The 27,627-nt window shown below is 36.5% G+C and overlaps 4 protein-coding genes and 1 pseudogene across 19 annotated transcripts; 2 read left to right on the top strand and 3 right to left on the bottom strand.

Annotated features, from left to right (window-relative positions):
* Positions 1 to 1,104: 1,104 nt before the first annotated feature.
* LOC140181776 (secreted RxLR effector protein 161-like) lies at positions 1,105 to 4,099 on the top strand. Its single transcript, XM_072226784.1, has one exon. It carries the CDS (start codon positions 1,544 to 1,546, stop codon positions 2,303 to 2,305), a length of 762 nt encoding a protein of 253 aa, XP_072082885.1. The 5' UTR covers positions 1,105 to 1,543; the 3' UTR covers positions 2,306 to 4,099.
* On the bottom strand, positions 2,620 to 7,436 carry LOC112777741 (putative disease resistance RPP13-like protein 1). 7 transcript variants are annotated; one of them, XM_072226779.1, is made up of 4 exons: positions 6,974 to 7,105; positions 3,594 to 5,352; positions 2,893 to 3,143; positions 2,620 to 2,814 (listed from the first exon to the last, which is right to left on the bottom strand). In XM_072226779.1, exon 2 carries the CDS (start codon positions 5,326 to 5,328, stop codon positions 3,604 to 3,606), a length of 1,725 nt encoding a protein of 574 aa, XP_072082880.1. In that variant the 5' UTR covers positions 5,329 to 5,352; positions 6,974 to 7,105; the 3' UTR covers positions 2,620 to 2,814; positions 2,893 to 3,143; positions 3,594 to 3,603. The 7 variants fall into 7 exon arrangements, with proteins under 7 accessions (XP_072082880.1, XP_072082881.1, XP_072082883.1 ...); XM_072226780.1 differs by having other exon boundaries at positions 3,594 to 5,335; positions 6,974 to 7,101; XM_072226782.1 differs by having other exon boundaries at positions 3,594 to 7,430.
* Positions 7,437 to 8,779: 1,343 nt separating this feature from the next.
* LOC112776788 (isocitrate dehydrogenase [NAD] catalytic subunit 5, mitochondrial) lies at positions 8,780 to 11,905 on the bottom strand. The gene is made up of 8 exons (XM_025821028.2): positions 11,657 to 11,905; positions 11,344 to 11,539; positions 10,324 to 10,644; positions 10,083 to 10,244; positions 9,917 to 9,991; positions 9,701 to 9,810; positions 9,552 to 9,624; positions 8,780 to 9,289 (listed from the first exon to the last, which is right to left on the bottom strand). The coding sequence occupies exons 2-8, from the start codon at positions 11,494 to 11,496 to the stop codon at positions 9,098 to 9,100; spliced, it is 1,086 nt and encodes a 361-aa protein (XP_025676813.1). The 5' UTR covers positions 11,497 to 11,539; positions 11,657 to 11,905; the 3' UTR covers positions 8,780 to 9,097.
* Positions 11,906 to 12,819: 914 nt separating this feature from the next.
* Positions 12,820 to 16,569, top strand: LOC112779675 (glucose-6-phosphate 1-dehydrogenase, chloroplastic-like; annotated as a pseudogene).
* A 264-nt stretch (positions 16,570 to 16,833) lies between these two features.
* LOC112775390 (uncharacterized) lies at positions 16,834 to 22,573 on the bottom strand. Of its 10 annotated transcripts, none has more exons than XM_072226698.1 (6): positions 22,420 to 22,551; positions 22,197 to 22,343; positions 21,659 to 21,808; positions 18,249 to 20,090; positions 17,569 to 17,793; positions 16,834 to 17,429 (listed from the first exon to the last, which is right to left on the bottom strand). In XM_072226698.1, exon 4 carries the CDS (start codon positions 19,950 to 19,952, stop codon positions 18,258 to 18,260), a length of 1,695 nt encoding a protein of 564 aa, XP_072082799.1. In that variant the 5' UTR covers positions 19,953 to 20,090; positions 21,659 to 21,808; positions 22,197 to 22,343; positions 22,420 to 22,551; the 3' UTR covers positions 16,834 to 17,429; positions 17,569 to 17,793; positions 18,249 to 18,257. The 10 variants fall into 10 exon arrangements, with proteins under 10 accessions (XP_072082799.1, XP_072082805.1, XP_072082802.1 ...); XM_072226704.1 differs by having other exon boundaries at positions 18,249 to 20,015; XM_072226701.1 differs by having other exon boundaries at positions 22,197 to 22,346; positions 22,420 to 22,521.
* Positions 22,574 to 27,627: the final 5,054 nt, after the last annotated feature.

Below are 27,627 nucleotides of genomic sequence, written 5' to 3'. Positions count from 1 at the left end.
TTGTCCTCCCAAGGCATTCTACATCAGTCATCTTGTCCTCATACCCCTCAACAGAATGGTGTGGCTGAGCGTAAACATCGTCACTTGATTGAAACTGCTCGCACTCTTCTTCTCCATACTCATGTTCCCCTTAAATTTTGGGGTGAGGCTGTTCTGACTGCATGTTATTTAATTAATTGTATGCCTTCTTCTGTTTTGCAAAATCAAGTTCCTCATTCCATTTTATTTCCTCATGAGCACATCTTTTCTCTTCCACTACGAGTCTTTGGTTGTACTTGTTTCATCCATGATCTTACCCCAGGCAAAGACAAGTTAACTGCTCGCTCTATCAAATGTGTTTTCTTAGGGTACACTCGATTTCAAAAGGGTTATCGTTGTTATTCTCCAGCTCTTAATCGTTTCTTCGTGTCTGCCGATGTCACTTTTCTTGAGAATACCCCTTTTTTCTCTGCACCCGACATCACTTCACCTTCCATTATGGAGGTGCTTCCTGTTCCTTACTTAGATGGGCCTCCTATTCCCACAAAGCCTCTCCAAGTTTATCATCGCCGCCCACGGCCTACAGTCCAAGATAACTCATCTCTTGAACCCGTGGCTGAACCGTCCTTGGATCCTTCTTCGGGAGTTAGCAGTAGTCCTCCTATTGCTCTCAGACAAGGTACTCGTTCCACCCGTAATCCTAATCCTATTTATAATTTTCTCAGTTACCATCGTTTATCATCTTCGCACTATGCTTTTACCTCCTCTTTGTCTTCTGTTTCTATACCCAAAACAACAGCAGAAGCTCTTTCACATCCAGGGTGGCGTCAGGCTATGATTGAGGAGATGTCTGCCTTACATTCTACTGGTACTTGGGATCTTGTTCCATTGCCACCGGGCAAATCTACTGTGGGTTGTCGTTGGATCTATACTATTAAGGTCGGCTCAGACGGAACCATTGATCGATTAAAAGCCCGCCTTGTGGCTAAGGGCTACACTCAAATATTTGGTTTGGACTATGGTGATACCTTCTCTCCTGTTGCGAAGATGGCCTCTGTTCGTCTTTTTCTTTCTATGGCTGCCATTCGCCATTGGCCTCTTCATCAACTTGATATTAAAAATACTTTCTTACATGGTGATCTCGAGGAGGAAGGATACATGGAGCAACCTCCCGGGTTTGTTGCTCGGGGGGAGTCTTCCGGCTTAGTATGTCATTTACGCCGATCTTTATATGGCTTGAAACAATCCCCTCGAGCTTGATTTGGTCGTTTTAGTGCTGTTATTTCTAAATTTGGCATGATTCAAAGTGAAGCAGATCATTCAGTTTTCTTCCGTCATTCTTCCTCCATGACCTCCATATATCTGGTTGTTTATATGGATGATATTGTCATTACTGGAGATGATCATGAGGGAATCACTCAGTTAAAACAGCACTTGTTTGATCACTTTCAGACTAAGGATATGGGGAAGTTAAAATATTTCCTAGGAATTGAAGTGGCACAATCTAGTGCTGGGATCTGTATCTCAGAGAAAATATGCTCTGGATATTCTTGAAGAAACTGGAATGTTGGATTCTAGACCTGTAGATACACCAATGGATCCCAATACAAAACTTAGTCCAAATCAAGGAGAACCTCTTGCAGATCCTGGTAGATATCGCAGATTAATTGGCCGATTGAATTATTTGACAGTCACTCGGCCAGATATTTCATTTGCCACAAGTATCCTAAGTCAGTTTCTTGACTCCCCATGCGATAGTCATTGGGACGCAGCTGTTAGAGTCCTTAGATATATCAAAGGTGCTCCAGGAAAAGGTTTGTTGTATAAAGATAAAGGACATAACCAGATTGTTGGGTATACTAATGCAGATTGGGCAGGATCTCCATCTGATAGACGTTCTACATCTGGTTATTGTGTTTTTATTGGTGGAAACTTGATATCTTGGAAGAGTAAGAAGCAAAATGTTGTAGCAAGATCTAGTGCGGAAGCTGAATATAGAGCTATGGCACTTGCCACATGTGAACTTATATGGTTGAAGCAACTAGTTAAGGAACTTAAGTTTTGTGAGCCGAGTAAGATGGAACTGGTGTGCGATAATCAAGCTGCCTTACATATTGCTTCCAACCCTGTGTTTCATGAACGGACCAAGCACATAGAGATTGATTGCCATTTCATAAGGGAAAAGTTGCAAAGTGGGGAAATAGTAACAGCCTTTGTCAACTCCAACGATCAACTTGCAGATATTTTCACCAAAGCTCTCTGGGGTCCTCGGATACAATACATATGTAACAAGCTTGGTGCATATGATTTATATGCTCCAGCTTGAGGGGGAGTGTTGAATATCAGATTAGATCTATTTTGATATAGTTTCCATCTTTAGATATCTGATTCTGTTGGATCTCCTAGTATTAAGGGATCTGATTCTATCTCCTAGTATTAAGGGATCTGATTCTATCATATCTCCTAGTATTAAGGGATTTTATTTCTGTACCTATGTATATATATATATTGACGCTGAGAGATGATTCTTTCAAGGGAATTAATCCAAAACACAATCCTTGTCTCACTCCATTCGTATATTTCAAGTCAAGCCAGCACAAAGGTCACTAATAATGTTACCATAAAGGTTTGACATCACTAGACAGCAAAAAGAGCAGGATTTTTCACAAGCTGTAGATTATAAAAATGAACGAGAGTAATTCCATTTTCAATACTCAAAATGAATTTCCAAATACAGTTGCACCCTAAATCCAAGTTCACAAATATATCATCATGCAGCAATTGTCAATGACAACTTCCTTGGCGTTTGAGACTTTCTACCACACTTCTCACAACCTGTTACACAATAATACTGAAAGATATAATATCAGAACTTCTTTGATAGTATGTAACATCAACTGTTGTAAAGCTTACCTGATATTCAGGCCCACTATACTCTCCTTCTGTGTTTTTGCAGCTAAGAAGGCTATAGCAGGGACAAAATTTGCATACCATGAATGATGCCCTTTACCAATGGCGTTGGCCATTGGCCCTTTTAAGCCAACCCAGATTGATCGAACTGATTCCAAACTTTCCCATGTCAGAAAGCTCTGTGTTCTAGGGTCAATTTCAGTCCCTACATAGTGCTCTTCCCACTGTATGGGCACATAAGCTGCTTTGAATATCTAATCGTTGCGATGGTAAGAATTAAGAGTTACAACTAATTCAAAGAAACTATTCAATTCCTTAAGAATATACTAACAAGTAGATATAATAAGAACCATATATAGCAAGATATTGAAGCTGGAAGGTGAGCAGGCAGATAAATTAAAAATATACTTTCATAAATATTATAAATAGGTTAAAACACTTTCAAAATCTACGACTTATCTCTTAAGTGTTCAAGAAGACAGAATTATAAAAGAAAATTTTTAAAATTACAAAATTCATTGGCATAAGAAAAGTAAGCCTTTTTTCTTGCTAATTGGAATGACTTTCACAAATAAAGCAAAATAATCTATTCAACGAACATCATGTTGGTGTATTAACAAGGAAATGAAAATGGTTGGTCCAAAGAATTAGCATTGTAATTAGAGAGCACCGAGTTTAGGGAAGATCAGAGGAAAATCACTTACCTGTAACGAATTAAATCCGTGGGTCTTCCATCTCTTCTAGCTTCCACCTCAAAGGACATTCTTCCCCTATGTAGATATGTTCTATGGAGGCAAGCAAATGTTGTTCTGTGATATTCTCAAGCTTTTCACAGTCTGTAATTGCTAAACTTTTGAGGGAGGTAAGATGGTGAAGCCCCTTGCAGTCAAGCGTCTCCAGATTTGGAAAGTTCGACAATATTAGAGCCTGAAGAGAAGCAGGAAGGCAACCATCTCTTGGGAATGATTTTACATCAAAGCATGGACCAAGCCAAAGATGGGTAAGGCCTTCACTCTGCAAACCCTTTGATGTTATCCAACTTGCTAGTTTTTGGCACTTAGTGACTTCAAGTTTTTTCAAACTTGGTGGGAGGAACTCCTCAGCAAAGCAATCGACTTCTGGGCAATCACATATATGCAGCTCCTCTAGCTGGGGAACAGTCAACGTTAGCGCCGGCAAGGATACTAAACTGGGACACTCTGAGATGCTTAAATATTGGAGACTTGGAATAGCCTGTGGCACCACAACACATTCCATGCTTTGGCATTTACTGATCACGAGTTTCTTGAGATTTGGAAAGTCCCCCAATGGAAGCAACTTCAGTGAATCACAACCCTCTACATATATCTCCCTTAGAGACTTGTGTTGCAGTTGATCTAAGAATGTTAATTTTGAACAGTCAGATATTCTCAGATATTGTAATGAAGAGGGCAAATAATCTGCTGAAATTGATATCGCTGACCGACAGTCCTTGATTTCCAGACATTGGACACTTGGGGGTTGGATGTGGGGCAGGTACTCCAATACCGACTGCGCCAGCTGGGTTTCTGAAATTACTACCTTCTGCGGTTCACCATTATTCGTAAAAACCGGAGAACTCTGTAGATATAATTGCTGAAGCTTGGGAGCTCTCGGCAGCGAACATGCAAGCTCTGAACATCTATCAATTGTAAATTCCTCCAGAGCCGGAAGGTGAGCAGGCAGATCTCCACTTAACACAGGACAGTTTCTTATTGAAAGGATTCTAAGCTGAGGAAAACCATCAAACTCATCAGGAAAATGCCACTCCCGCCAACAATACATATACTCAATCTTCAGAGTTTCGAGAGATTTGAAGGGTGTCTCCTGCTGAAATGATCCATTATTTTTGTTGTAAAACTCCAAACCAATCTTGTCCAACCGATCAAGATCAGAAAACTCCAAATGCTGTAAAGAGGGTAACTGTCCCAGTGAAGGAAGCTCACAACAATTCATACAACAACCCAAACTCAATTTGGTCATATTGGAGTAGCAAGAAAAGCCTAACCAATCGGGGAAGCTTTCACCCGGATAACCCTTAATTGATAACTTATTCAAGTTTTCATGAGGTTGCAACTTGTCAAGTATATCTCTTTCGATTCCAATATCATCAATGTCACCATCTGGAACCCATTTCAGTTTTAAAGTGTTGATGTGCTTTTTGTTACCCATCTTTGCCTTCAAAGCTTCACCACTATTCTTGACATTCTCCAATTTGGAAATGCAAAATGAGCCATGAAGATTGTCCAATGTTCCTAATTCTCGCATCCCATTCTCTTCTTGCTCGCTGACGATATAATCACTTAAGAAGTTTAGATGCTTTAACTTGCTCATTCCCTTCGGCATCTCTTTCAGACGAGAAGCCCCTCGAATATCAAGGTGGCAAAGGTTCACAAGATCTTGCATGCAGCTCGGAAGCATCTTTAGCCTTAAACATTTTCTCAACTTCAAAGTTTGGAGATTGCATAATTTACATATTGACTCAGACAATGTCTCAATAAGTGTGAAAGATAAATTCAAATAACGCAAATAAATCAATTCACCTACTGAATCAGGTAATGATTTTAGAAAAATGTATTTAAATGACAAAACTCTTAAACACTCCAATTGTTGTCCTAAGAGCCAAAACTCGCTTTCCATAGTAATTGATGCTTGAAAGCGAAACAAAGGAAAATTTAAAAATGTTCTCATGTGTGTTGTTCCATTAAAGTCCTCTTGAAATAACTTGAAGTTATCCTCATATGTTGTGGTATATGACAAATGTCGAATTTTGCTATCTATCATATGCCGATTGCCAAATTCTTTGAGATTGAAATAGAATTTTCCAGCAAAAAACTTTGCTAGATCATGCATGAGATCATGCATCACAAATAACTTTCCACTAGTACTAGAAGGTTGAAAGAATGATCTTGCAACTAACTCATCAAAATATGCACAACCAATTTTTTCTAATGTGCTGTTTTCCTTTGGTTGTAAAAGATCTTCAGCAATCCATAGCAAAATTAATTCGTCTTTGTCAAATTCATAATCCTCAGGATATAATGAGCAATAAACAAAACACCGCTTCAAATAGGAAGGAAGATAGTGATAACTAACTCTTAATGCAGGAATAATCTTACTGTCATCTTCCGAGAGTTCCCACATTTCACTTTCAAGTATATTTTCCCAATCTCCTTTATTTAACTTATTACGCAATAAACCCCAAGTGTCTTCACAGCCAAAGGTAACCCCTTACATTTTTCAACAATTTTTCTACCAATTTGTTCTAGAGTTGCATATTGTTTAGAATTAGTAGAAATAGATGAATGCTTCAAAAACATCGACCAACAATCTTCAATCAACAATAAACTTAGTCGATAATGTAAATTACTAGCCGTGAACACAGAAGCAACATTTTCATTACGGGTTGTTAGAAGAATCTTACTTCCATTATCCCCAAAACGAAAAGGTTTTAAAAAATCCTCCCACATGTCTCGTCGATCATGCCAGACATCATCTAAGACAACTAAGAATGTCTTTCCTGTCAACTTTTCTTTCAAATTAGTCTGAAGTGAATCAAAATTATCCGTTTCCTTCAAATTATTCCGAAGTGAATCAAACTTATCCATGTTACCCGGACAAGAATCTATTGCCCCTATTATTGTCTTTGTAACATTAACAGGGTCAGGATTTTCAGCAACACACACCCATGCTCTAGTGTCAAATTTTCCCACGACTTTGGCATCATTGTAAACCAGTTGAGCCAAAGTAGTTTTGCCTATTCCGCCCATACCCACGATGGGGATCACAGTCAAAAGTGACTCAACATCGCAGGTATCATCTAACAGCAATTTGATTATGTTCTCCTTGTCTTCGTCCCGACCAAATATGTCAGAACTTACAACAAGAGATGTGGATGGAATTCTCCATGACGAGATGTCCATCTTGGCACTCTCCTTCGGAAGAAGACGAAGATAACCTTTTCGTCTTGCCACAGACTCTAGTGTGGCAACTGTTTTTTCGATGACATTGATGGCACTATCTTCAATACATGAATCAACATAGTGAGACCAGGGAGAAGAGTTACCTAGATCTCTTTGAGTGGCAGTGGCGGCTTTAGTGGAGAGTTCATCCAGCAAGTCATCAGCCTTATACAAAGCATCTTGAAGATCAATGAGCCACTTCTTCACTTTCTTGTCACTAAACTGCTTCAGCTCAGCATCATCAAGCACAGGTCCAACATCATATAGACTTTTCTCTAACTTTTGAAGTAACTCCAGGGCAGAGTCGTTTCCTTCGAGGACAAAGTCATCATCTTCAAGTATTGAAGACAGCTTCTCCAAAACAGCATCAACAAAAGAAGAGAGATAAGCCCCACCCTCAAGTTTTGCAGCCATGCTTGAAAAATCAAGTGCAGCAGATGATGAGAAAAGAATGAAAGGGGTCGAGGGAAGTTGTTGTAGCTAGATCGATGTATTGTATTCAGATCACTGGGTTTTCTCAAGCACAAGGATTAAGGAAGCTAAAGTGTTTGCGATTCGCAGTGCACTAAGCCACTAACACTGTTGTTTGCTTAGTTTTATAGTTGTATAGTGCTGAAACAATAAAAAACAAATAAAAAACTTAAGAAAAATTTTATTTGCTGAATGGCAGCTATAGATATAATATCAGTATTAAGTACTGTACGAATATATTTTTGTTTTTTAAAAATTTGTGTTCACACCGTTTAATTTTTTTAACACTTCCTCGAGCAGTGTTTCATGGTAAATTAAAAGTTAAAACCACCTGCAGAATGCAGATAACTATTTTGAAATTTTAAAATTTTTTAGGAATTGTTTTGAAATGTTTTAAATTTTTTAGGATTATTTTATATTTTATTTTTAAAATAATTTTATTCACAATGTATAAGTGAATAACGGACACGTATATAAGTATTGTCTAATGAAAATAAATATTAAAAATTATTTTGTATATTTTAAAATTTAAAGGATTAAAATATCCAATTTTTTTAATTTTAAGGACATAATAATTCTAATTTAAAATTCCAATGAACTATGATACCCTTCCTCCACATGCAAGATTTTAAAATCCTCCCAAAACAATGCACGGCTAACTTAGCTTTTGTTTTGTCCCTTTCACTCTACCTCTTTGTATCTCTCAACGGCTAAAACTACTTCCATTATACATAATTGACTATATTATATTATATAAATCACTCAATAATACCCTTCTAACACATTACAGCAACAACTAAGAGATTTTTTTGATTGGTTGCAATCGTTGGAACTCAAATCCAAAACCTATAAGTGAGAAAGAAAAGATTATGTTATTTGAGTTATAGCTAATTAGCATTTTACCAAGGTTGAATGATCGAAAATTCGTATATCTTTCCGTGACAAATTGGTAATCCATGAAACACAATAGAAAAATGGTGTAAATGGTATCTTTGTTTACCTTATTAATGTCACAAAAATTACAAGTTATTACTACAATTACAATCTTTTTCAACATTAAAAATATCGAAATTTTCAGCAACATAAATCCATCATTTATGTGAGACCAGAACTTACCTTGATCCAAGTGGGAGTTTTAGGGTATTTAGATTTTTTTTTTTTTTTAGAAGAACAAAGATAATAAGAAATATTGCAAAAAACTATAAGATATTGACTTAGACACTTAGTCTTTGTTTGATTAGAGAGAAATAGAGAAAAATTTTTCCTTTCTTAATTACACATCAAAATTTGCAACGTTTTCCTCCTCTATTTCCCAACTACTTCACTCCTAATAAACAAAGCCTTTAGTATGAAGTCTTTCTCACCATTATATTGGTGGTTGTGCAAATACCGATTAAAATAATGGGAGTAATTATAGGGAGAAAACGACAAAACAAATATAAAAACAAACTAATGGTACTTCATTTATTTAACTATATTATTGACAAAGAATACTAAAATGGACTAAGGATGGTTATCCGACAAGGTACGTTTTAGAAGTGTAAGAGACTCAACCCTCTCAAGTCCAAAACACTGCATAGGCAGCCAATATTAAAGGCTTGCCCCATGCCTTGTGGTTATAAGGTCACATCCTTAAATGAGTTTTTCCATTATGATGAGGTAATTCTAATCCTCGAAAAAAAAAGCCGGGAAAAAATAAATAGGAAATTAGCAGAAAACAAATTAGCAGCAATTCCTTGCCTACTCAAGAGCATAATTTAGAGATGATCAATAATTGCCTTGGTGAACTCGGTTGTCTTTGCTTTGCCTCCAAGATCGGCAGTTCGGTACTTCCCTTCTGCAATTGTGTTGAGGATGGCGTTTTGAATTCGGTCAGCTTTGTCATGGAGATTCAAATGGCGCAACATTGAAACACCACTCAGCAGTAAAGCAGTTGGATTTGCCAAATTCTACACAAGCACAAAGTTTCCTAGGTTAAAACATGTTTGTGACCACTACCACAGAAGTAAATTGACTACAATTACTATTCACAATTTTTTTTGAAGAAGAAAGAGAAGATCAAATTAGTTTTATGAAATCACAGAGGGCAAACTGATATTGAGCACTTTCATGAAACAAGCATTCAAATCCCATATTCTGTAATAAGTTGATGATAAGGTGAACGGATCCATAACAGATAATATAAGGTTGAAAAAGAACATTGCAGCTTACCTTTCCGGCAATATCAGGTGCTGAACCATGTACAGCCTCAGCTAGTGCAATACCTCCCTCACCAATGTTGCAGCTGAAACATGTATGAAATGATGTCAGATGATAAGATTGTAACTTCTAGCTTTTGTTGACCAAAGTGCAAAAATTACCTTGGTGTCAAGCCCAAACCCCCAACCAAGCCAGCACAAAGGTCACTAATAATGTCACCATAAAGGTTTGGCATCACTAGCACATCAAAAAGAGCAGGATTCTTCACAAGCTGTAAATTATAAAAATGAATGAGAGTAATTCCATTTGACCATTTTCAATACTCAAAATGAATTTCCAAATACAGTTGCACCCTAAATCCAAGTTCACAAATATACCATCATGCAGCAATTGTCAATGACAACTTCCTCATACTTTATATCAGGATACTTCTCCGCAACCTCGCGACAGCACTAAAACAAATTTCAAAATAAAAGGTTACTATTAGGATTCACAAATAAAATAAGCTAGATATCTATAGGTAATTTGAACATAACGATAGACCTTGAGGAAAAGACCATCAGTCTTCTGCATAATGTTGGCCTTGTGAATAGCAGATACCCTCTCTCTTCCATGTTCTTTGGCATAGTGGAAAGCATACTCAGCGACCCTTAAACTTGCTTGGCGTGTAATGATTTTGAGACTTTCTACTACACCTCTCACAACCTGTTACACAATAATACTGAAAGATATATTAATCAGAACGTGGTTGATAGTATTTAACATCAACTGTTGTAAAGCTTACCTGATGTTCAAGCCCACTGTACTCTCCTTCTGTGTTTTCGCGGATCGTGATGAGATTTACATTATCGTACCGAGTTTTGTAGCCAGGAAGGCTATAGCAGGGACGAACATTCGCATACAAATTAAGTTCTTTTCTTAGGGTAAGGTTCAACGAACGATGGCCTTTTCCAATGGGGGTGGCCATTGGCCCTTTCAAGCCAACCCGATTTTGCCGAACTGATTCCAAACTTTCCCATGTCAGAAAGCTCTGTGTTCTGGGGTCAATTTCAGTCCCTACATAGTGCTCTTCCCACTCTATGGGCACATCAGCTGCTTTGAATATCTAATCATTGCAATGGTAAGAATTCAGAGTTACAACTAATTCAAAGAATCTACGCAATTCCCTAAGAATATACTAGCAAGTAGACATAAAAAGAACCATATACAGCAAGATACTGAACCTGGAGAAAATAAAAAATCAAACAAGTGAAAAATTCATCATTGGCAACTGCATAAATCAAATAAGTGCACCCACACTTGTATCTAAGTTCTTCCATCATGCATTTACACAGACCTACAAACATTCTATCTTACAACCCCCTTTGAAACAATACTAACTGAGGGAAATATGACCGGGAACAAAACAAATTGAAGCACAGGTTGTTAAAGTGTATCCAAAATAAAACCAAATTAGGCATGCAGCATTCACAATTTTCTTAAAACAACATATATATATATATATATATATATATATATATATATATATATATATATATATATATATATATATATATATATATATATATATATATATCTTCAAATTTCAAGCAATTCATAATTATTTACTTGTGTATCAAGTATGTCATCGTAATTTAATAAAATCATGCCTTCCAGAACACACATCTTTAGCTGAAAATATTAATTTATAAATTACAGTAGTAAAACAAAGAACCTTCACTCAAAATCAACCATCCATAAAAAAAGGAATAAAAAAAAGAAAGAAACAAATATACGACACTGTAGGGGAAAAGAGAGTTGAAACCTGTTTGACAGATTCAGCGATTTCGGGGCCAATACCGTCGCCGGGGAAGAGAGTGGCACGGATCGGAGTGGAAGAAACGGAGGAGAAGAATCTGGCGGCGGTGGAGCGGTTTCCAAGGGTTCGTTTGAGGAGCTGGAAGCCAGAAGAGGCCATAGTTGACGATGCCACACTCTTTGACCCAAATTAAGAGCACTCACTGCATCGATTCAGACCAAAAAAATAAAAGAATTATTTAAGAGATTAATATAATACATGAGAGTGTTGTAATGTAGATTTGGAAGGAACGATTGATAGGGATTCAAAAGGAACGTACCTTGTGATCGGGGATTCAAAATGTTAGTGCTTCATTGAGCGGAGAATGAATTGGGAACATTAGAAAGCAGAACGAAGTTCTTTTTCTTTTTCATTAATGTAATCAATGTGATGTGTATATTTTTCTCTTTTCTGAAACAACGGTGCGGAATAAAATTGTGGTGTTTCAAAAAGCACTTTATCAGAATTAATTTCTTTAAAAAATGGTAAGAAATAAGTTTGGTAAATAAAAATATTGCTTAATAAGTACAAAAGTGTCTTTTTTTTTTTTTTGGTGACTTTAAAATAGAAGACTCGAACCCGCAACCTCTTAATTGAATATGGAGAACCTATACCATTTGAGCTCTTACTCATTGGCAATAAGTACAAAAGTGTCTGCTAAAATAAATAGAATAAAGAATAAAAATAAATAAAAAAAATGAATTTTGAAAAATAAAGCCGCCTAGTTTTTCGATGCTAAAAAGTAAAAATACAATTAAATAATTTTTCTGTTGACCAAATATCTTTTCAAATAAATCTTTTAAATTAAATTTTACGCAAACATCTAATCAAATATTATCATATGTCATATCAATAAAATTAATTAATCTTTTGAATTTAGCACCTAAAAAATTATTTTAAAACATATAAGTGTGTGTGTATTGGCAAAAAACATTGTAGAAAAGATTACGATACCGAAAAATAAAATAAAAGAAATAGGATTAATGTTTACTTAGATTTTTTTTTATCTAAGATACTAAAACACAAAGAAAATGTTTATTTCGATATACGCATAAGTATTTTGGTTTCCGAAAATTATATAAGTTGAAATAATTCCAGGAAATAAGAAACATGAGTTTAGATAATACTTTCATGTGAGACTAACTTGACTAATCAAATTTCTGAAAAAATGTTTAATAAAGACATATAATTTTTTAATAAAAATTAAATATTTATAATTGTTTTATCATTGAAAAAATAAAGCACATAGATCTTTCAGTTGACTAATACTCTAATATAGAAAGATTTATTATATACTTTAACCAAAAACGATTACAAATATAAATGATTGCAAAGAAAAACTTAGGCCTCACGTTGAGGATATTGTATGATGCGTTTTACAAAATAACCCCCCATCTACCTTATATTTTGTTTGGTCGTTCCATGAACTCAAAGGGTAAATTTGGCATGATGTCAACTCTAAGTCTCTAACAGATAAAAAGACTATCCATTTTATTTCTTTAACGAGTAACTATATAAACTGAAACCACTGAACTCAACAAACTTGTTAGGTGTAGTTTCTGAGATTGAATTTTCTCGTTGCATTAGAATTGTGAAAAGATTTCATGGCCAATATTATTGTTCCTTCTCCAACCATTTTCACATCATCTTGTGTGTTAAGGAGTGAACAACAGCAACTTTTTGGAAGCATAGATTCTTCTTATTCTTTATGGAATTCTTGCATTCAACCAAGAAACAATTCTAGGAACAATTTTCAGCTGAAATGCTCAAATGGGCATCCACTAAATAGCGTTTCTTCCCATGATGGTATGTTTCTTTACGTGATCCACTTGATTTAATTGTTGTTCTTGTTATGATGAAGCCGGAATTTTGCTGATTTTTGGGTTGAGCTTAACTTTCTCATATTCTTAAATCTTAATGCTCCACACAAGATTTAAAGTTTTGCTCATAGTTGTTGAATGCTGATCTTCTATGTTATGATGGCCCTTGTTTTCTTTAATGCCAAATGGTCATAGTTTTTTATCAGTATATGAATTTGGACAAAACTTGTTGCAAAAGAAGTTTTAGGGGTCCTGTTTATATCCTTGTTCTGAACTTTAATTTTGAAAAAGGTGTAGTTAAATTAGATTCTTTTAGCAGAAATTTCACAGCTTGAAAAAGGTGTAGTTAAATTGAAATCATATATCATATATCCACATACATTTTCAGGTGCAGTTGGAAGTTCATTGGCCAAAGAAGATAGCAAGCCTCAACCAACTGAAGCATCATATCCCTTGTCAGATTCAGAATGCATAGGATCCAACCTTAGCATAACTGTTGTTGGAGCTTCTGGAGACCTTGCCAAGAAGAAGATTTTTCCAGCACTCTTTGCTCTTTACTATGAAGATTGGCTACCTGAGGTCCTACTTCTCATTGTAGTTTTACTTCAAGTTTCAAGAAAAGCTTAACTTTAAATAACTGACATGATCATTGCCTCTGAGGCTTTGGTTTTTTATTGCAGAACTTCATTGTGTATGGTTATGCTCGGACCAAAATGACCGATGAAGAATTAAGGAACATGATTAGCAGAACTTTAACATGTAGAATTGACAAGAGGTAAATGCTATTTGGTAGCATCATGTACAAGTTCACCCTGTTTCACTTTTCCCCATAGTTCTTTTTCATGTTGTAAATATTGATGGTTCTGAACTTTGCAGGGAAAATTGTGAAGACAAAATGGATCAATTCTTGAAAAGATGTTTTTACCATTCTGGTCTGTATAACTCTGAGGATGATTTTTCAGACTTGGACTCCAAGCTGAAAGAAAAAGAGGTAATATTAACATATCAACGGTTTGTCTTTTATGCTATTTGGTTAAAACTTTTAACAAAAGTGTTCTTATCTCCTAAAATACCTCCTAAATATGCATCTCTACTACCAGGCGGTGTCATACAATTTAAGGCATTTCATGATTACTAATAACTCTATCAATGATTTCATACTAACTAACATTAGACTCAGATGGTAAACTCCTGCTTAGTAATTATTCTTGAGACTAATTCTTTATACTGCAGGATGGAAAAGATTCAAACAGGCTATTTTATCTGTCAATACCTCCAAATATATTTGTGGATGTGGTGAAATGTGCTAGCCTTAAAGCTTCTTCAAGAAATGGCTGGACAAGGGTTATTGTCGAAAAGCCATTTGGCCGCGACTCAGAATCATAAAGTGAGCTAACAAGATGTCTCAAGCAGTACCTATCTGAAGAACAAATATTCAGGTGCATATGGTTCTTTTCATTTTTCTTTCTAACCTTTACAAGCTAAAAATGAAAGTTGGTAAGAATTGAAATCATTTAGGATTGACCATTACTTGGGGAAGGAGCTTGTGGAGAATCTATCAGTGCTTCGTTTTTCAAATCTTGTTTTCGAACCTCTATGGTGCCGGAACTACATTCGAAATGTGCAGCTAATATTTTCAGAGGATTTTGGAACAGAAGGAAGAGGAGGGTGAGTCATAGTCTCGTACAAAACCTATTTCTTCATTGTGTTTTACAAACAAAATCATACTTCATTGTCTGTTTTTTTCTCCAGTTATTTTGATAACTATGGAATCATTCGCGATATAATGCAAAATCACCTTCTGCAAATACTGGCCTTGTTTGCAATGGAAACTCCTGTGAGCTTGGATGCTGAGGACATCAGAAATGAAAAGGTAAGTCTTATAAGTTTAAGCCTCGAAATTGAGTTTATGAGCTAAGTTTTATGATTCAAGATCACTAAAGCTCCAAGAGTTTAGGTGAACTAACCTTTGAACTTGCTGATGATGATTTATTAATTGATCAATTCTGTTCAATGATTACACTTAAGATTGTTGTCTCAAACTCAGGTGAAGGTTCTTAGATCAATGAGACCAATTCAGTTAGAAGATGTTGTTGTTGGTCAATATAAGGGCCACAACAAGGGTGGGAAATCATATCCTGGTTACACAGATGATCCTACTGTTCCAAAGGATAGTCTAACTCCAACATTTGCAGCAGCCGCGCTTTTCATCGACAATGCAAGATGGGATGGAGTTCCTTTTCTCATGAAAGCTGGCAAGGCTCTCCATACTAAACGGTATTAAATATTTCCTTTCCTGTAGCTGCGACTGCGCCTTTGAATTTTTCATGTTTTCTTGGAAATAGTAGTTACAAAAATCATGAATTTGTATCCAGTGCAGAAATCAGAGTCCAATTCAGGCATGTACCAGGTAACTTGTACAAGAGGAACTTTGGAACTGATCTGGACAAGACTACGAATGAGCTTGTGCTTCGAGTTCAACCTGATGAAGCTATATACTTGAAAATCAATAACAAGGTTCCTGGTCTGGGAATGCGACTAGATCGAAGCGACTTAAATTTGCTTTATAGAGCAAGGTATGAGACCTTTTCAAGATATGTACTGCCTAGAGTTAACTGAATTGACTTTATTTGGTAATGTTGCTGATTTAAACTTCTTAGAGATGATTTTTACAATATTAAGCTATAGTTAGTTTCTGCAAGCATAACATATTTTCACTCAACCAATTAAGTCTTGATAGTTCAAAAGTTTGTAAACAAGTTCCTGTGTACAAAAATTTTCAATTAGATCCCTATAATTTCAACATTAACAATTTTATGTAGGTATCCAAGGGAAATACCAGATGCATATGAGAGATTACTCTTGGATGCAATAGAAGGGGAAAGAAGGTTGTTCATTAGAAGTGATGAGCTTGATGCAGCTTGGTCACTCTTCACCCCATTGCTCAAAGAGATTGAGAGCAAGAAGATTGCTCCAGAGCTATATCCTTATGGTAGTAGAGGACCTGTTGGAGCACATTACCTTGCTGCAAAGCACAATGTAAGATGGGGTGATCTTGGTATTGAAGAATAAATGAACTAATGACGCATATTCATCATTATTTTCTCTTTATAGTACAGTGATTTTTAATTTTTTGTGATTTGGTTGCCTTAATTTTGGTTTGAAGAAGGCAATTTGATAAAGAAAAATGCCATAGTTTGTTATGTAACATGGCTTGTGCTTGCCACAATTTGAAGATAGCAAGTTGGTGTATAGTTTGGTAAATGTTGTTCAAGATCTAAATCATTATACTTTGTGCCAATTTACACCTAGATCTTGTATTTCTTAATAATATCACTGTAATAATAGTTACTGCATAGTGTACTAGCGAAAATTCCAAACCATATTAAGGAAGTAATGACATATATAACATTAAAATATATTACATGTAAAATAACACGATGATGAAAATTGAAAGTGTATATACTATATATTCATGTATCATTTTAAATAAAATTATATAATTTCGTTTATTTAACTACTCTTTATTGAAATTATAACTTGTTTAAACATGGCAACATATAGTTTTTGAAAGAGCTGTGACTTGATACAAAGTCTTTAGACTCCTGTCATGAAGACAGTACATAAAAATTGGAAATAATTGTAATCTCAGCATCTGGTATCCATTGAAGTTCAGAGGACACTGTAAAAACTGGTATCTGTACAAGCACAAAATACCCACACACAGCTCACAAAATCAAGGGAGTGGATCAAGGAAATCTCACTCCTGTACTCATTGAATTTAGAAAATGCAGAATTACAGTATGAAGTAATGAAACAGTAGAAATGAAAGATAGGGGCTGATATTAGAGAGTCAGCCTCTCTCCTAGTCTAATTCTCACTCCTTACTCCCAAAATCTGTATTCTCTCTCCAATCTGTTATCAAATACCCTCACGCCTCAGCTCTCATGCTTCCCTCACTACCCGAGCCATGTCGCAAGTTAGTTACAACCATATTTCCCAAAGCATTATTTCCCATTTTACCCCCTCTTATTTCTTCTACTATAGTGAAAAGGTAGGGGTGGAATTTTCCTTGATTTAGGATTGGAAGCTTCTATTCCTCTCTCTCCAAATACCCTTACATCATCAGGGAATGTAACGGACACCTTCAAAACTTTCACAATATCCCCTTTGCTCTATTATCACACTCCTCCAATTGCAAGCTTCTCTTTCATAGCATAAATATGCACAAACCTGCAATACCATGATTTGCATCATATTCAAACATTAGACTACAAACTGCAATAATTTTAATAGACTATAGTCACTTAAAATAGTCAAATCAAATTAAGCATATAAGATTCTAGCAGCCTCATTCTTGATTATTGCTTACCAAATTTGCAGTACTTCTTTCTTTATTTGTCATCAGCAGCATGAAGACTATTCCACATCCATTCATGTGAAAGATAATTGACAGATCATATATATGAGTACCAACTCATCGTGCTCAACATGCCCATTGTTAAATCATTCGTCAACATAGCAGCAAATGTAGGTCTCATGGCTGCCAAGGAACAATGTTCTTTTGCAATAGCCCTATCTCATCCTCTGCTTGTGCCTGTCCATAGTACAAAGGCCTTTTACCCTATTCACATATTATGTTTCGAACCTCCAGCAAAAATGAATAACAATATAATGATAAGCTAAAACAGATAAAAGCTAGAAGAAGGTCAAAGCAAGCAGCAAAAGACAAAAGTGAAGAAGAAGAGGTTGATTGGGGAGCCACAAATCTGCATTATTTTGTTCTACTCAACCGCAACTTATGAGAGACACTGAAATTCCTATTATTAGAAGTAACAAGTATGCTTCTCACTCTTAAGGAAATATGAAGAGTGCCACCACTCAATTGGAGCAAATATATAGCTCAATTTCGATATACTTATCTTTTATAATTGGTTTGATTGAACCTTATCTACAGTGAACTTTCTCATGTTCGGAATAAGATATGCACATCCAATAAGTTATGTATGTTGGACAGCTTCAATAGTTGAAAACTACATATGGGAAAGAAACCTGATAAGTTCAGTTCTTTGTCTCATTCTCTGGATGATCAATGGTTATCTGTCCTTTGTCAAAACCTTCCGGCAATAGATGCTTATTTTCCATCTCACTACATAGTGTGGATGCCAATTGATTTCTCCCACACCTACAAAGTCCACCACAGAGCTCAGACAAGACAAGAGAATCAGGAGCCATCGACCTGCCCAACATGTCCCTCAAGACCTGCACAGCACCCTCAAAGTCTTCATTATGCAAGAAAGCAGACATCAACATCTTGAACGTATGCTCATTCGGATTACAACCACTCCTTATCATGCTCCTATAAATAAGAAAGGCACGCTCAGAGTTCTTTCTCGCACACTGCCCGGTGATCAGTGCTGAAAAGGTTGACGCATTCGGGACCAAGTTCTCCTTGTCAAGTTCCTTAACCAGATACGCAGCCTTTTTCGTTTTCCCCTCCTTACACAATCCCAAAATCAATGCATTATAAGTCAGTATATCAGCCTTAATCCCATCCCTCCTCATCTCCTCATAAAGCCTTGTCCCCATTTCGCTGTTCCCAACTGAACTATACCCATTGATCAAAGTATTGTATGTCACAATATTAGAAGCCACATTGCAACCCTTCATCTCATTGAAAACCTTATTAGCCTCATGCAACTTCCTCTCCTTGCAGAACCCATTGATGATGGTGTTAAAAGTAACCACATTTGGTTGCACCCCATTATGCTCCATCAAGGACTTAACCTTCAATGCCAAACTAACCATTCCCTTATTACAATACCCTGAAATCAATGCATTAAACGACACAACATTTGGACTCAAACCCATGTCCCTCATCTTCTCCAACACCTCAAAACCCTTCTGCAACTCCCCTAACTTGCAATAAGCACATATAACCATGTTAACAGTGTATACATTGATCGAAACACAAGACCTACGCATCTCGCAGTAGAACAACAAAGCTACCTCAGGCCTCTGCAAATGAATCAGAGAACTCATGAAAGCATTGCAGGACTCAACAGTGGGGAAGAACCCATACTCCTTCATGCGGCAAAACGTGTTAGTGGCATTCCTAATTTTATTCAAATGCGCAAAAGTCTTGAAAAGCGCATCAAAAACAAGAGGGGTGGAATCACACAAACGGTAAGAACACAACAATGATTCAAAGAGCTTAGAAGGCAAATCCAAATCCAAAGCGCCTGAATCAGCGATGATCCTCTTGAGGAGCGTTTGAATGGCTCTAAAGTTTCGGTTTTTGGCAAGAGTATGGAGTAAGATGGCGTGTGTTTCGAGGGAGTGGCAACTAGGGTTTTGGTTTTGAACCCAGTTGGAAAATTTGAGGGAGAGAACGGCGTCATTTTTTAGCTTGAGGAGGATGTGTTTGACCCTGAAGGGTGTGAGGGGATGTGAGAAAGGTTGGAGATTTTCCCACTGAGAGTGAATGATGTGGCTGTGGGAAACGTTAATGAAATCAAGGTCTTGGCCTTTGGCTTGAGGAATGGTTTGATGAGGAATGGGTATGAAGAAGGAACTGTTATTGGGAATCCTCTTACTTGGCTTGGTCCTAATAGTGGAAGTGATGGATTTGAAGGGTAAGGGAGAAGAAGACTCGATGGAAGAAGTTGAGAATCGATGGAAATGGAAGCAAAAGTTTCTCCAATTTCGTAGGAAAAGGTTCAATGAACAATTCCCTTTTCCAATGGGAGTGGCCATTGGCCCTTTCAAGCAAACCCGATTTTGCCAATGTGATTCCAAGCTTTACCATGTCAGAAAGATCTGTGTCATAGGGTCAATTTCAGTTTCTACATAGTGCTCTTCCCACTCTATAGGCACATCAATTGCTTTGAATATCTAATCATTGCAATGGTAAGAATTCAGTCAATTTCTATGAATAATTAACAACTAACAAGTAGACATAATAATAACCATATATAGCAACATATAGAACTTGGGAAAAATCAAATATCAAAGTGAAAAAAAGTTCATCACTGGTGAAAGAAAAGAATAAACAAAACAAATTCATCCACACGTATATCTAAGTTTTCTGAACATGCATTTACACAGACCTACAACCATGTAGATGCCAGCACTACCGACCCTACATTACACAACAACAGCGATGCTGATGCAATAACCACTTTTCTTAGCATCTCCCCAACAATGAGTTCCTTCTATTAATAATGAGAAAGCATACCAAGTGATGGAAATATGACGAAATGAACCACAGGTCCTCAAATTTTATTCAAAATCAATCCCAATAAGGCATGTGGGCACTCACATTTTCTTAAAATTTTAAACTACATATATAATCATCGCATTTTAAGAAAATAATTCTCCAACATACCTCTTAAGCTGAAAATGTTGACTTTATCAGATGAGGTATAAATAAATAAATCATTAGTAGTAAAACAAAGGAGTCCCGCTCGCATCAATCAACCATCCATCCATGAACCAAAAAAATAAATAAATAAAAGAAAGAAAATATATGAAACTGTAAATAGGGATGTACATGGTTAAGGTTAACCAAAAATAAACAAACCTAATTTCAGTTAACCAGAAATTTGGTTTAGGTTAGTAAACCAAACTAGTTTTAAATAAGAAAACTGGTTATTAACGGGTTACAAAAGTAGTAAGGCAGTTTTAAAAATGAAAACCAGTTTTAAAAAAGTAATCGATTTTGCATTTAAAAACTGGCTTTTTTCATTTAAAAACCAGTTTTATGCAAAATCAATTTTAACTTATAAACCAATTTTTGACACTTTAAAAGGCTAGTTTAGCCTTTTTACCATTATAAAACCGGTTTTTTACCCTTTCTAAATGAAAGATCATCCAAATTTGCCCTATCGGATCATATTATAAATACCAAAAATGCTATTTGCACACTAAAATCAACCACCATGTACACAAATACATATATAGTTTAACTCATTTTTAATGTGTACTTTGTATTTCAATTTGTATTCTACCCTGGTGGCTGATTTTGGCATACACCTAGCATGATTATATAAATACATATATGAAGAATATATCAATTTAGATACACATTCTAAAAAATTGTTAGTATCATATTGAAAGCAACATAGTCATAACAAATTCTGAGGCATTTTACATAGCAAATCTAAACCTATTTCTTTTCCAACTCTTTCCCTTAAAAGCTGCAACAATATTCCTTAATTTGAATTCACTACTAATCAACATGTTAAAAAAGTAAGAGCACATATCACCAAAACAATATAGACAATAGAAAGTAACGACAACTTGCTGATAATACTATTAGCAGCAAGGAGAATGTATGTTTTGATCAATTTCAACACAGCCTATCATTCTTTTCCTCTAGTTTCTATAAACAACAGCTAAAATCAAAGAAAAAGCAGAGACAATTATGCATAATTTGAGCTAAGTGCAAGTAGAATACTAACTTGTTTGAGGCATTGGATTCTCTTAACTCAGCATCAGAAAATGCATTTGTTTGAGAGATAAGCCCGTCAAGACTGGCAGAAACATTTCCAACATGATCAACTACAATGTCCACTTCCCTGCATATGTATTCTTTTGGTTTCTCCACTACACTGCAAAAATGTAAAAAGTTCCAATTCGTCAGTGTCATGTTAACATGTGAAGCAACCAAACAAACTCTTTCATAGAAAAACTTGGAAAGTGCATGTACCAAGAAAGACAGAAAATCTTAACCAAAATAGACTATGGAATCAAATAGACCCCAAAAAAAAATTGGAATATGAATCTAAGACCAAGTTTGTACTGATATAGGCTCTGCACTGTGTTAGAAAAATTCTCCATAAAAAAAATTATTCACAACAGAAAAAAATAAACAAAAAAACAGAAAATCTTGGCATATGCATGAAGCTCCACAATGTGTATGAAATCTCCAGAAGGCTGAAGACAAAGGAAGAGAACAACTGTGGCATTGGCATATAAGTAGAGGAATAGAGGACCTACCGGAACTGAGACCATGACGGCGACTGGAGGGAACCGCAGGAAGGCGGCGACGACGACGACCGGACGACTACTGGAAGACGAGGACACGGGAGGCGACAGACGGCCGGAGAACTTGGCGCTGCTGAGAGCGTGAGAAGGGAACTTGCACTGCTGATTTTATTTAGGATTTAGGAATTAGGGTATTTTGACAGTCTGTAAATGGAGAGAGAGTGTGTGTAGAAACCTGTTTGATAGATTCGACGATCTCCGGGAAGAGAGTGGCGGCGCGCGGGTAGGAGTGGAAGCTGCGGAGGAGAACAACAAAATTGAAAAACCGAAATTAAATTATTTGGGATAATTGTTTCTAATTTATGATTTTTTTTTTTTTTGTCTCTGTCAAAATCTCTTCCTAATATTTTAAATTTATTGTAAAATTAAGTAGAATTTTAAAATATATGAATAACTTTTACAAGATGTTATTTTGAGTTAATAATTAAATTAGTTTTTAAAAAATAAATTATTTTTTAAATTTATTTTTAAAAAATTATTAATTAAATTAGCCTTTTAAAATTTATAAATTAATTATTTTTGTCTTTTCGTCACTTAATTAATAGTTTTCATTAATGATTGATGATATATAACATTAACTAATAGCATATATTATACGTAGCACTTAACTACATTAAATTGATAAATTTTTATAAATATATTTATTTAACTTCTAATGAGATATGTTAGGTGTGAGAAGGTATCAGAAAATTCTGTTAGATCTGAAAAAGAGAGCTAAGAGCGAGAGAGAAATGGACTAGAGAGCAGAGAGAAGAGAAGAGAAGGAGAAACTAAGTTCATTGATTCTGAAAAACTACTTTACAGAGTAGGTTTACTCTTGTATTTGTAGTCACAGCTGAAACAGATTTTTCTAACAACTTATTACCCTTCTAACAAACTTGACAACTCAGCATAACTAATTCCTAATCACATGCCTCACACTATAGCTAGTTTCATCTCTTATCTCTATTTATCCTCAACATTCCCCCCTTAACTTGAGCTTGGGTTGGTCAACTAGTCTTAGTTTGCATCTAATCTTCAAGAAGGCATCATGACTCACTGGTTTGGTAAGAACATCTGCAATTTGATCTTGAGATAGAATATGGACTACATATGCCTGCTTATCCTCAACTCTATGTCGAACAAAGTGGAGATCAATTTCAAAATGTTTGGATCAGCTGTGCAGAATTGGATTTTGACTCATGAGCACTGTGCTTTGATTGTCACAAAACAATGTTGGAGGAAGTCCAACCGGTATGTGCATTTCATGGAGGAGTTTCTGCAGCCACATAGTGTCTGTCATGGCATCAGCCAAGGCTCTAAACTTAGCCTCGGCGCTTGATCTGGCTACAGCCGTTTGCTTCCTGCTTGACCAATTTATGAGATTCACCCCAAGGAATATGCAATACTCAGTTGTTAACTGTCTATCCACAGGATCTGCTGCCCAATCTAAGTCACAGAATGCTAAGATTCTGAAGTCGCTGCTTCTGTGAATTTCAAGCCCAAAATCAATTGTCCCGGCCAGGTAGCGAAGGATTCTCTTTACTGCCTTCCAGTGCTGTTCCAGGGGAGCATGCATAAATTGGGACACTTTGTTCACGGAGAAGACAATATCAGGCCTAGTGATGGTGGCGTATTGCAACCCACCCACTATGGATCTGTACAAAAAGGACTTATCAAATGTTATACCTATTGTATCAAGCTTTAAGGTACTAGCCATTGGTGTGGTAATAGGTCTAGCCTCTAACATCTCAGCTCTCTTCAACAGATCCTTGACATATTTATACTGTTTCAGCACTAGAGTATCAGTTTTAGTTCTTTCAACTTCAATTCCAAGAAAAAAATTCATTTCCCCCAAGTCCTTTAGAGTGAACACTTTATTTAATTATTGGATCAAATCATCAACTTCAGTTTGATTAGTGTCAGTCATCAGTATGTCATCAACATATGCTAGAAAATATATTGTTAAAGCTTTACTGTGTCGAACAAAGAGACAAGGATCTGAGGTTGTACTTGCAAAACCAAAGCCTCTAAGTGTGCTGCTTAGCTTCAGAAACTAGGCTCTTGGATCCTGTTTCAAGCCATATAAGACCTTCTCCAATTTGCACACAAGGCCAGAACCAAGTGCACAACCCTCAGGTTGCACCATGTACACTTTTTCATGTAAATCCCCATTGAAAAATGCGTTGTTGAAATCAAACTGCCTCACTCTCCATCCTTTTGAAACAGCAATAGACAGCAATGTGCGTACTGTTGTAGGCTTGGCAACCGGACTAAAAACTTGATCATAGTCCAAACCTTCTTGCTGATGAAATCCCTTTGCGACCAACCTCGCTTTGTACTTCTGAATTGTCCCGCCCGGCTGTCTTTTGATGCGAAATACCCAGTGACATCCAATTGGTTCGACTGTTGGTGACTCTTCAACCAAGTTCCATGTCTTGCACTTCAAAAGTGCTGCATACTCCTCATCCATTGCGGCTTTCCAATGCGGAGAGGTTAGTGCTTGTACCACTGAAGAAGGTTCAACTTGTGTGAGGTCTAAAACATTACCCGGAACCAGTGCAATGAACAGTTTCGGCTTAAAAATTCTAGCCTGGCTTCTAGTAACCATAGGATGCGTTCGAGTAAGCGCTGTAGTGGGCATAGCTACGTGTCCTCTTTCTAACTGCTCAGCTAACCCTGCATTACTTGAGGGAAATACAGAAGTAGAAGTAGTTAAAGCAGTATCATCAGTTAATGGACAGTTATGAGCAGCACTAATATTGGCTGAAGACTCAGGTTGAGCTAAGGGTGTGGAGGACGGTGGAGATGGTTGGGAAAGGGATTGTTGTGCAGGGTCTAGTATTTGACGGTGTAGAGTGGCGTCTGAGTTAGGGACAGGTGTTTCATGTATGAGAGGGCTAGTAGTGTTGGAAGTACTAATTGAAGATGTGGCTTGTGTGTTGAGATGGTTTTGTTGGACAATGGTGTGGGCTAGAATGAGGTGCAATGGTGTAGATGTGATAGTTTGGAGGTGTGGGACAACAGATTTCAGTTTTGGAGTTTGATTGAAGAAGAGAGATTGATAAGAAAACTCATATTCATCAAATAAGACATGTCTGGAAACATAGAGTTTGCCGGAAGGTGAGAGACATTTGTACCCTTTATGATGAGAGGAGTAACCTAAAAATAGACATTTGTGAGTTTTAAAATCAAATTTATGAGTGTTGTAGGGTTTAAGTTGTGGATAACATGCACATCCAAAGGTTTTGAGAAACAAATAGTCTGGTTCTTTGTGATTGAGGAGCTCAAATGGTGTTTTCTGATTTGTAGTGTATGAGGGTAGTAGATTAATGAGATGAGTGGCTGTCAAGAAGGCTTGATCCCAAAACCTTAGGGGCAAAGAGGCTTGAGAGAGTAGTGATAGGCCCATTTCAATTATGTGTCGGTGTTTCCGTTCAACTCTACCGTTTTGTTGGTGAGTGTGAGGACAACTAAGCCTATGAGCAATGCCATGTTGAATGAGGAATTCTGTGAAACTATGAGAGAGGAATTCACCTCCATTGTCAGTTTGAAGACTATTAATCTTGTGTCCAGTCTTATTTTCAAGTAGCAATTTGTATTGGGTAAAGGCTTGGAGAGCTTGAGCTTTGTTTTGCAGCAGGTATAGACATGGGTATCTGGTTTTGGCATCAATGAAAGTTATATAATATCTAAAACCTGAACTCTGATGATTGGTGCTGGCCCCCAAATGTCAGAGTACACTAACTTTAGGGTTGTGTTATAGTCAGTGAGTGAGTCAGAAAAAGGCAAATTATGATGTTTTCCTTGATAATAGGGGTGTCCGCGGATCGGATCGGATCGGATATGGCCAAAATTTCGATCCGATCCGCACTACAATCATCGGATTGGATCGGATCCAATATCCACAATTTTTAAGGTTGGATCCGATCCGCACATTTACGGATCGGATCGGATATCGGATATATCCGCAAAACACAAAAATATTTTTAAAAACTTATTTTTATTAAAAAAATATCAATAAAATTTATTTTTTCTATTCTTTTAAATATGTTTACTCTTAAAATAATATTAAACATACTTTTCTTGAATAATAAATTAAAATAATTTAACATATATGATAATTATTAGTTAAAATAAAACATAAAAAGAATATTTTACTTATTTATTTCTTTATTTTTGCGGATATGCGGATATGCAGATCGGATATGCGGATACCAACACAAAATTCGCAATCCGATCCGATTAGTGTGTGGATCCGATCCGAAAGCCTTGCGGATCGGATCCATATCCGCAATTTTCGGATCGGATTCGGATAAACACCGCGGATATGCGGATCGGATCCGATCCATGGACACCCCTACTTGATAACATGCATTGCACAAAGGAGTAATAGCTGTTGTGTCTCTTTTATTCATATCATCATCCACAATTTTACAACGCTGCATTACTTTTGCTACTATTTTTGCAACCGGATGTCCTAACCTTCTATGCCATACTTCAAACTGCGACATAGACACAACTTTACAATGTGCATTTCCTTCTTCTTTTCTTTTTTGTTTTTGTTCACTTTCTTTTTCTTTTTCTTTTTCTTTTTCTTTTTCTTCTTGGTCTTGCTCATTTTCTTTTTCTTTTTTTTGTTTTTCTGTTCATGCTCAACACTACCTGTTCTAGACTCTTGTACACTAAAATGAGATTCCTGGTCACTACTAGCAGATGCAGTGGCTTATATTGCTTGCAAAGCTTCTCTTCTTTCTTCGAATGAAGGTAAACCGCTTGATGGTGTTGTCCTGGCCAATATGCCAATGTTGTCAAATTGATAAAGTCCTCCTCTAAGAGAACCTCTGAGAAGCAATTCGTTGGTCTCCTGAGCCTTAACAAAACAATCAAAAGGATGAAATTCAAAGAACACGTGATTATCTTGCGCAAATTTTACTACACTAATGAGGTTCTTTGTGATTGAGGGAACATGTAGTAGGTTTAGTAGTTTAAAGTAGTATGTGTTGGGCTGATAAGGTGGGTTAGACACAGGAAATAATATAGTTCTGCCAATATTATTGATGCACATACCTTGACCATTACCTGTGAACGCCTGCTCTGAGCTTTCATACTCTGAGCCTGTAACTAGATTGTTGCCATCAAATATAAGGTGATGTGATGCTCCTGTGTCCAAATACCACGCTCTATCCGTCAAAGGTGTGGTTGACGGCGTAGCTGCAACCAATGCTCGTGACTGTGAGTCTGTTTGTGACTGTGGTTGATGAAAGGCTGAAGACGGTGGAGTTGGTGGATTTGATGCTGCTTCATAAGGTCTTTGATAGTTCTGATTAAACCTGTGATAACAATCCTATACAATGTGTCCAATCCTTCCACATAGCTGACATTGCGGCCTTGAATTGCCATA

This window comes from Arachis hypogaea, chromosome 19 (genome assembly GCF_003086295.3).
Source record: "Arachis hypogaea cultivar Tifrunner chromosome 19, arahy.Tifrunner.gnm2.J5K5, whole genome shotgun sequence".
NCBI classification, from domain to species: Eukaryota; Viridiplantae; Streptophyta; class Magnoliopsida; order Fabales; family Fabaceae; genus Arachis; species Arachis hypogaea.
Note: the sequence above shows the minus strand (reverse complement) of the source record. Positions and strands in the feature narration are given on the sequence as shown.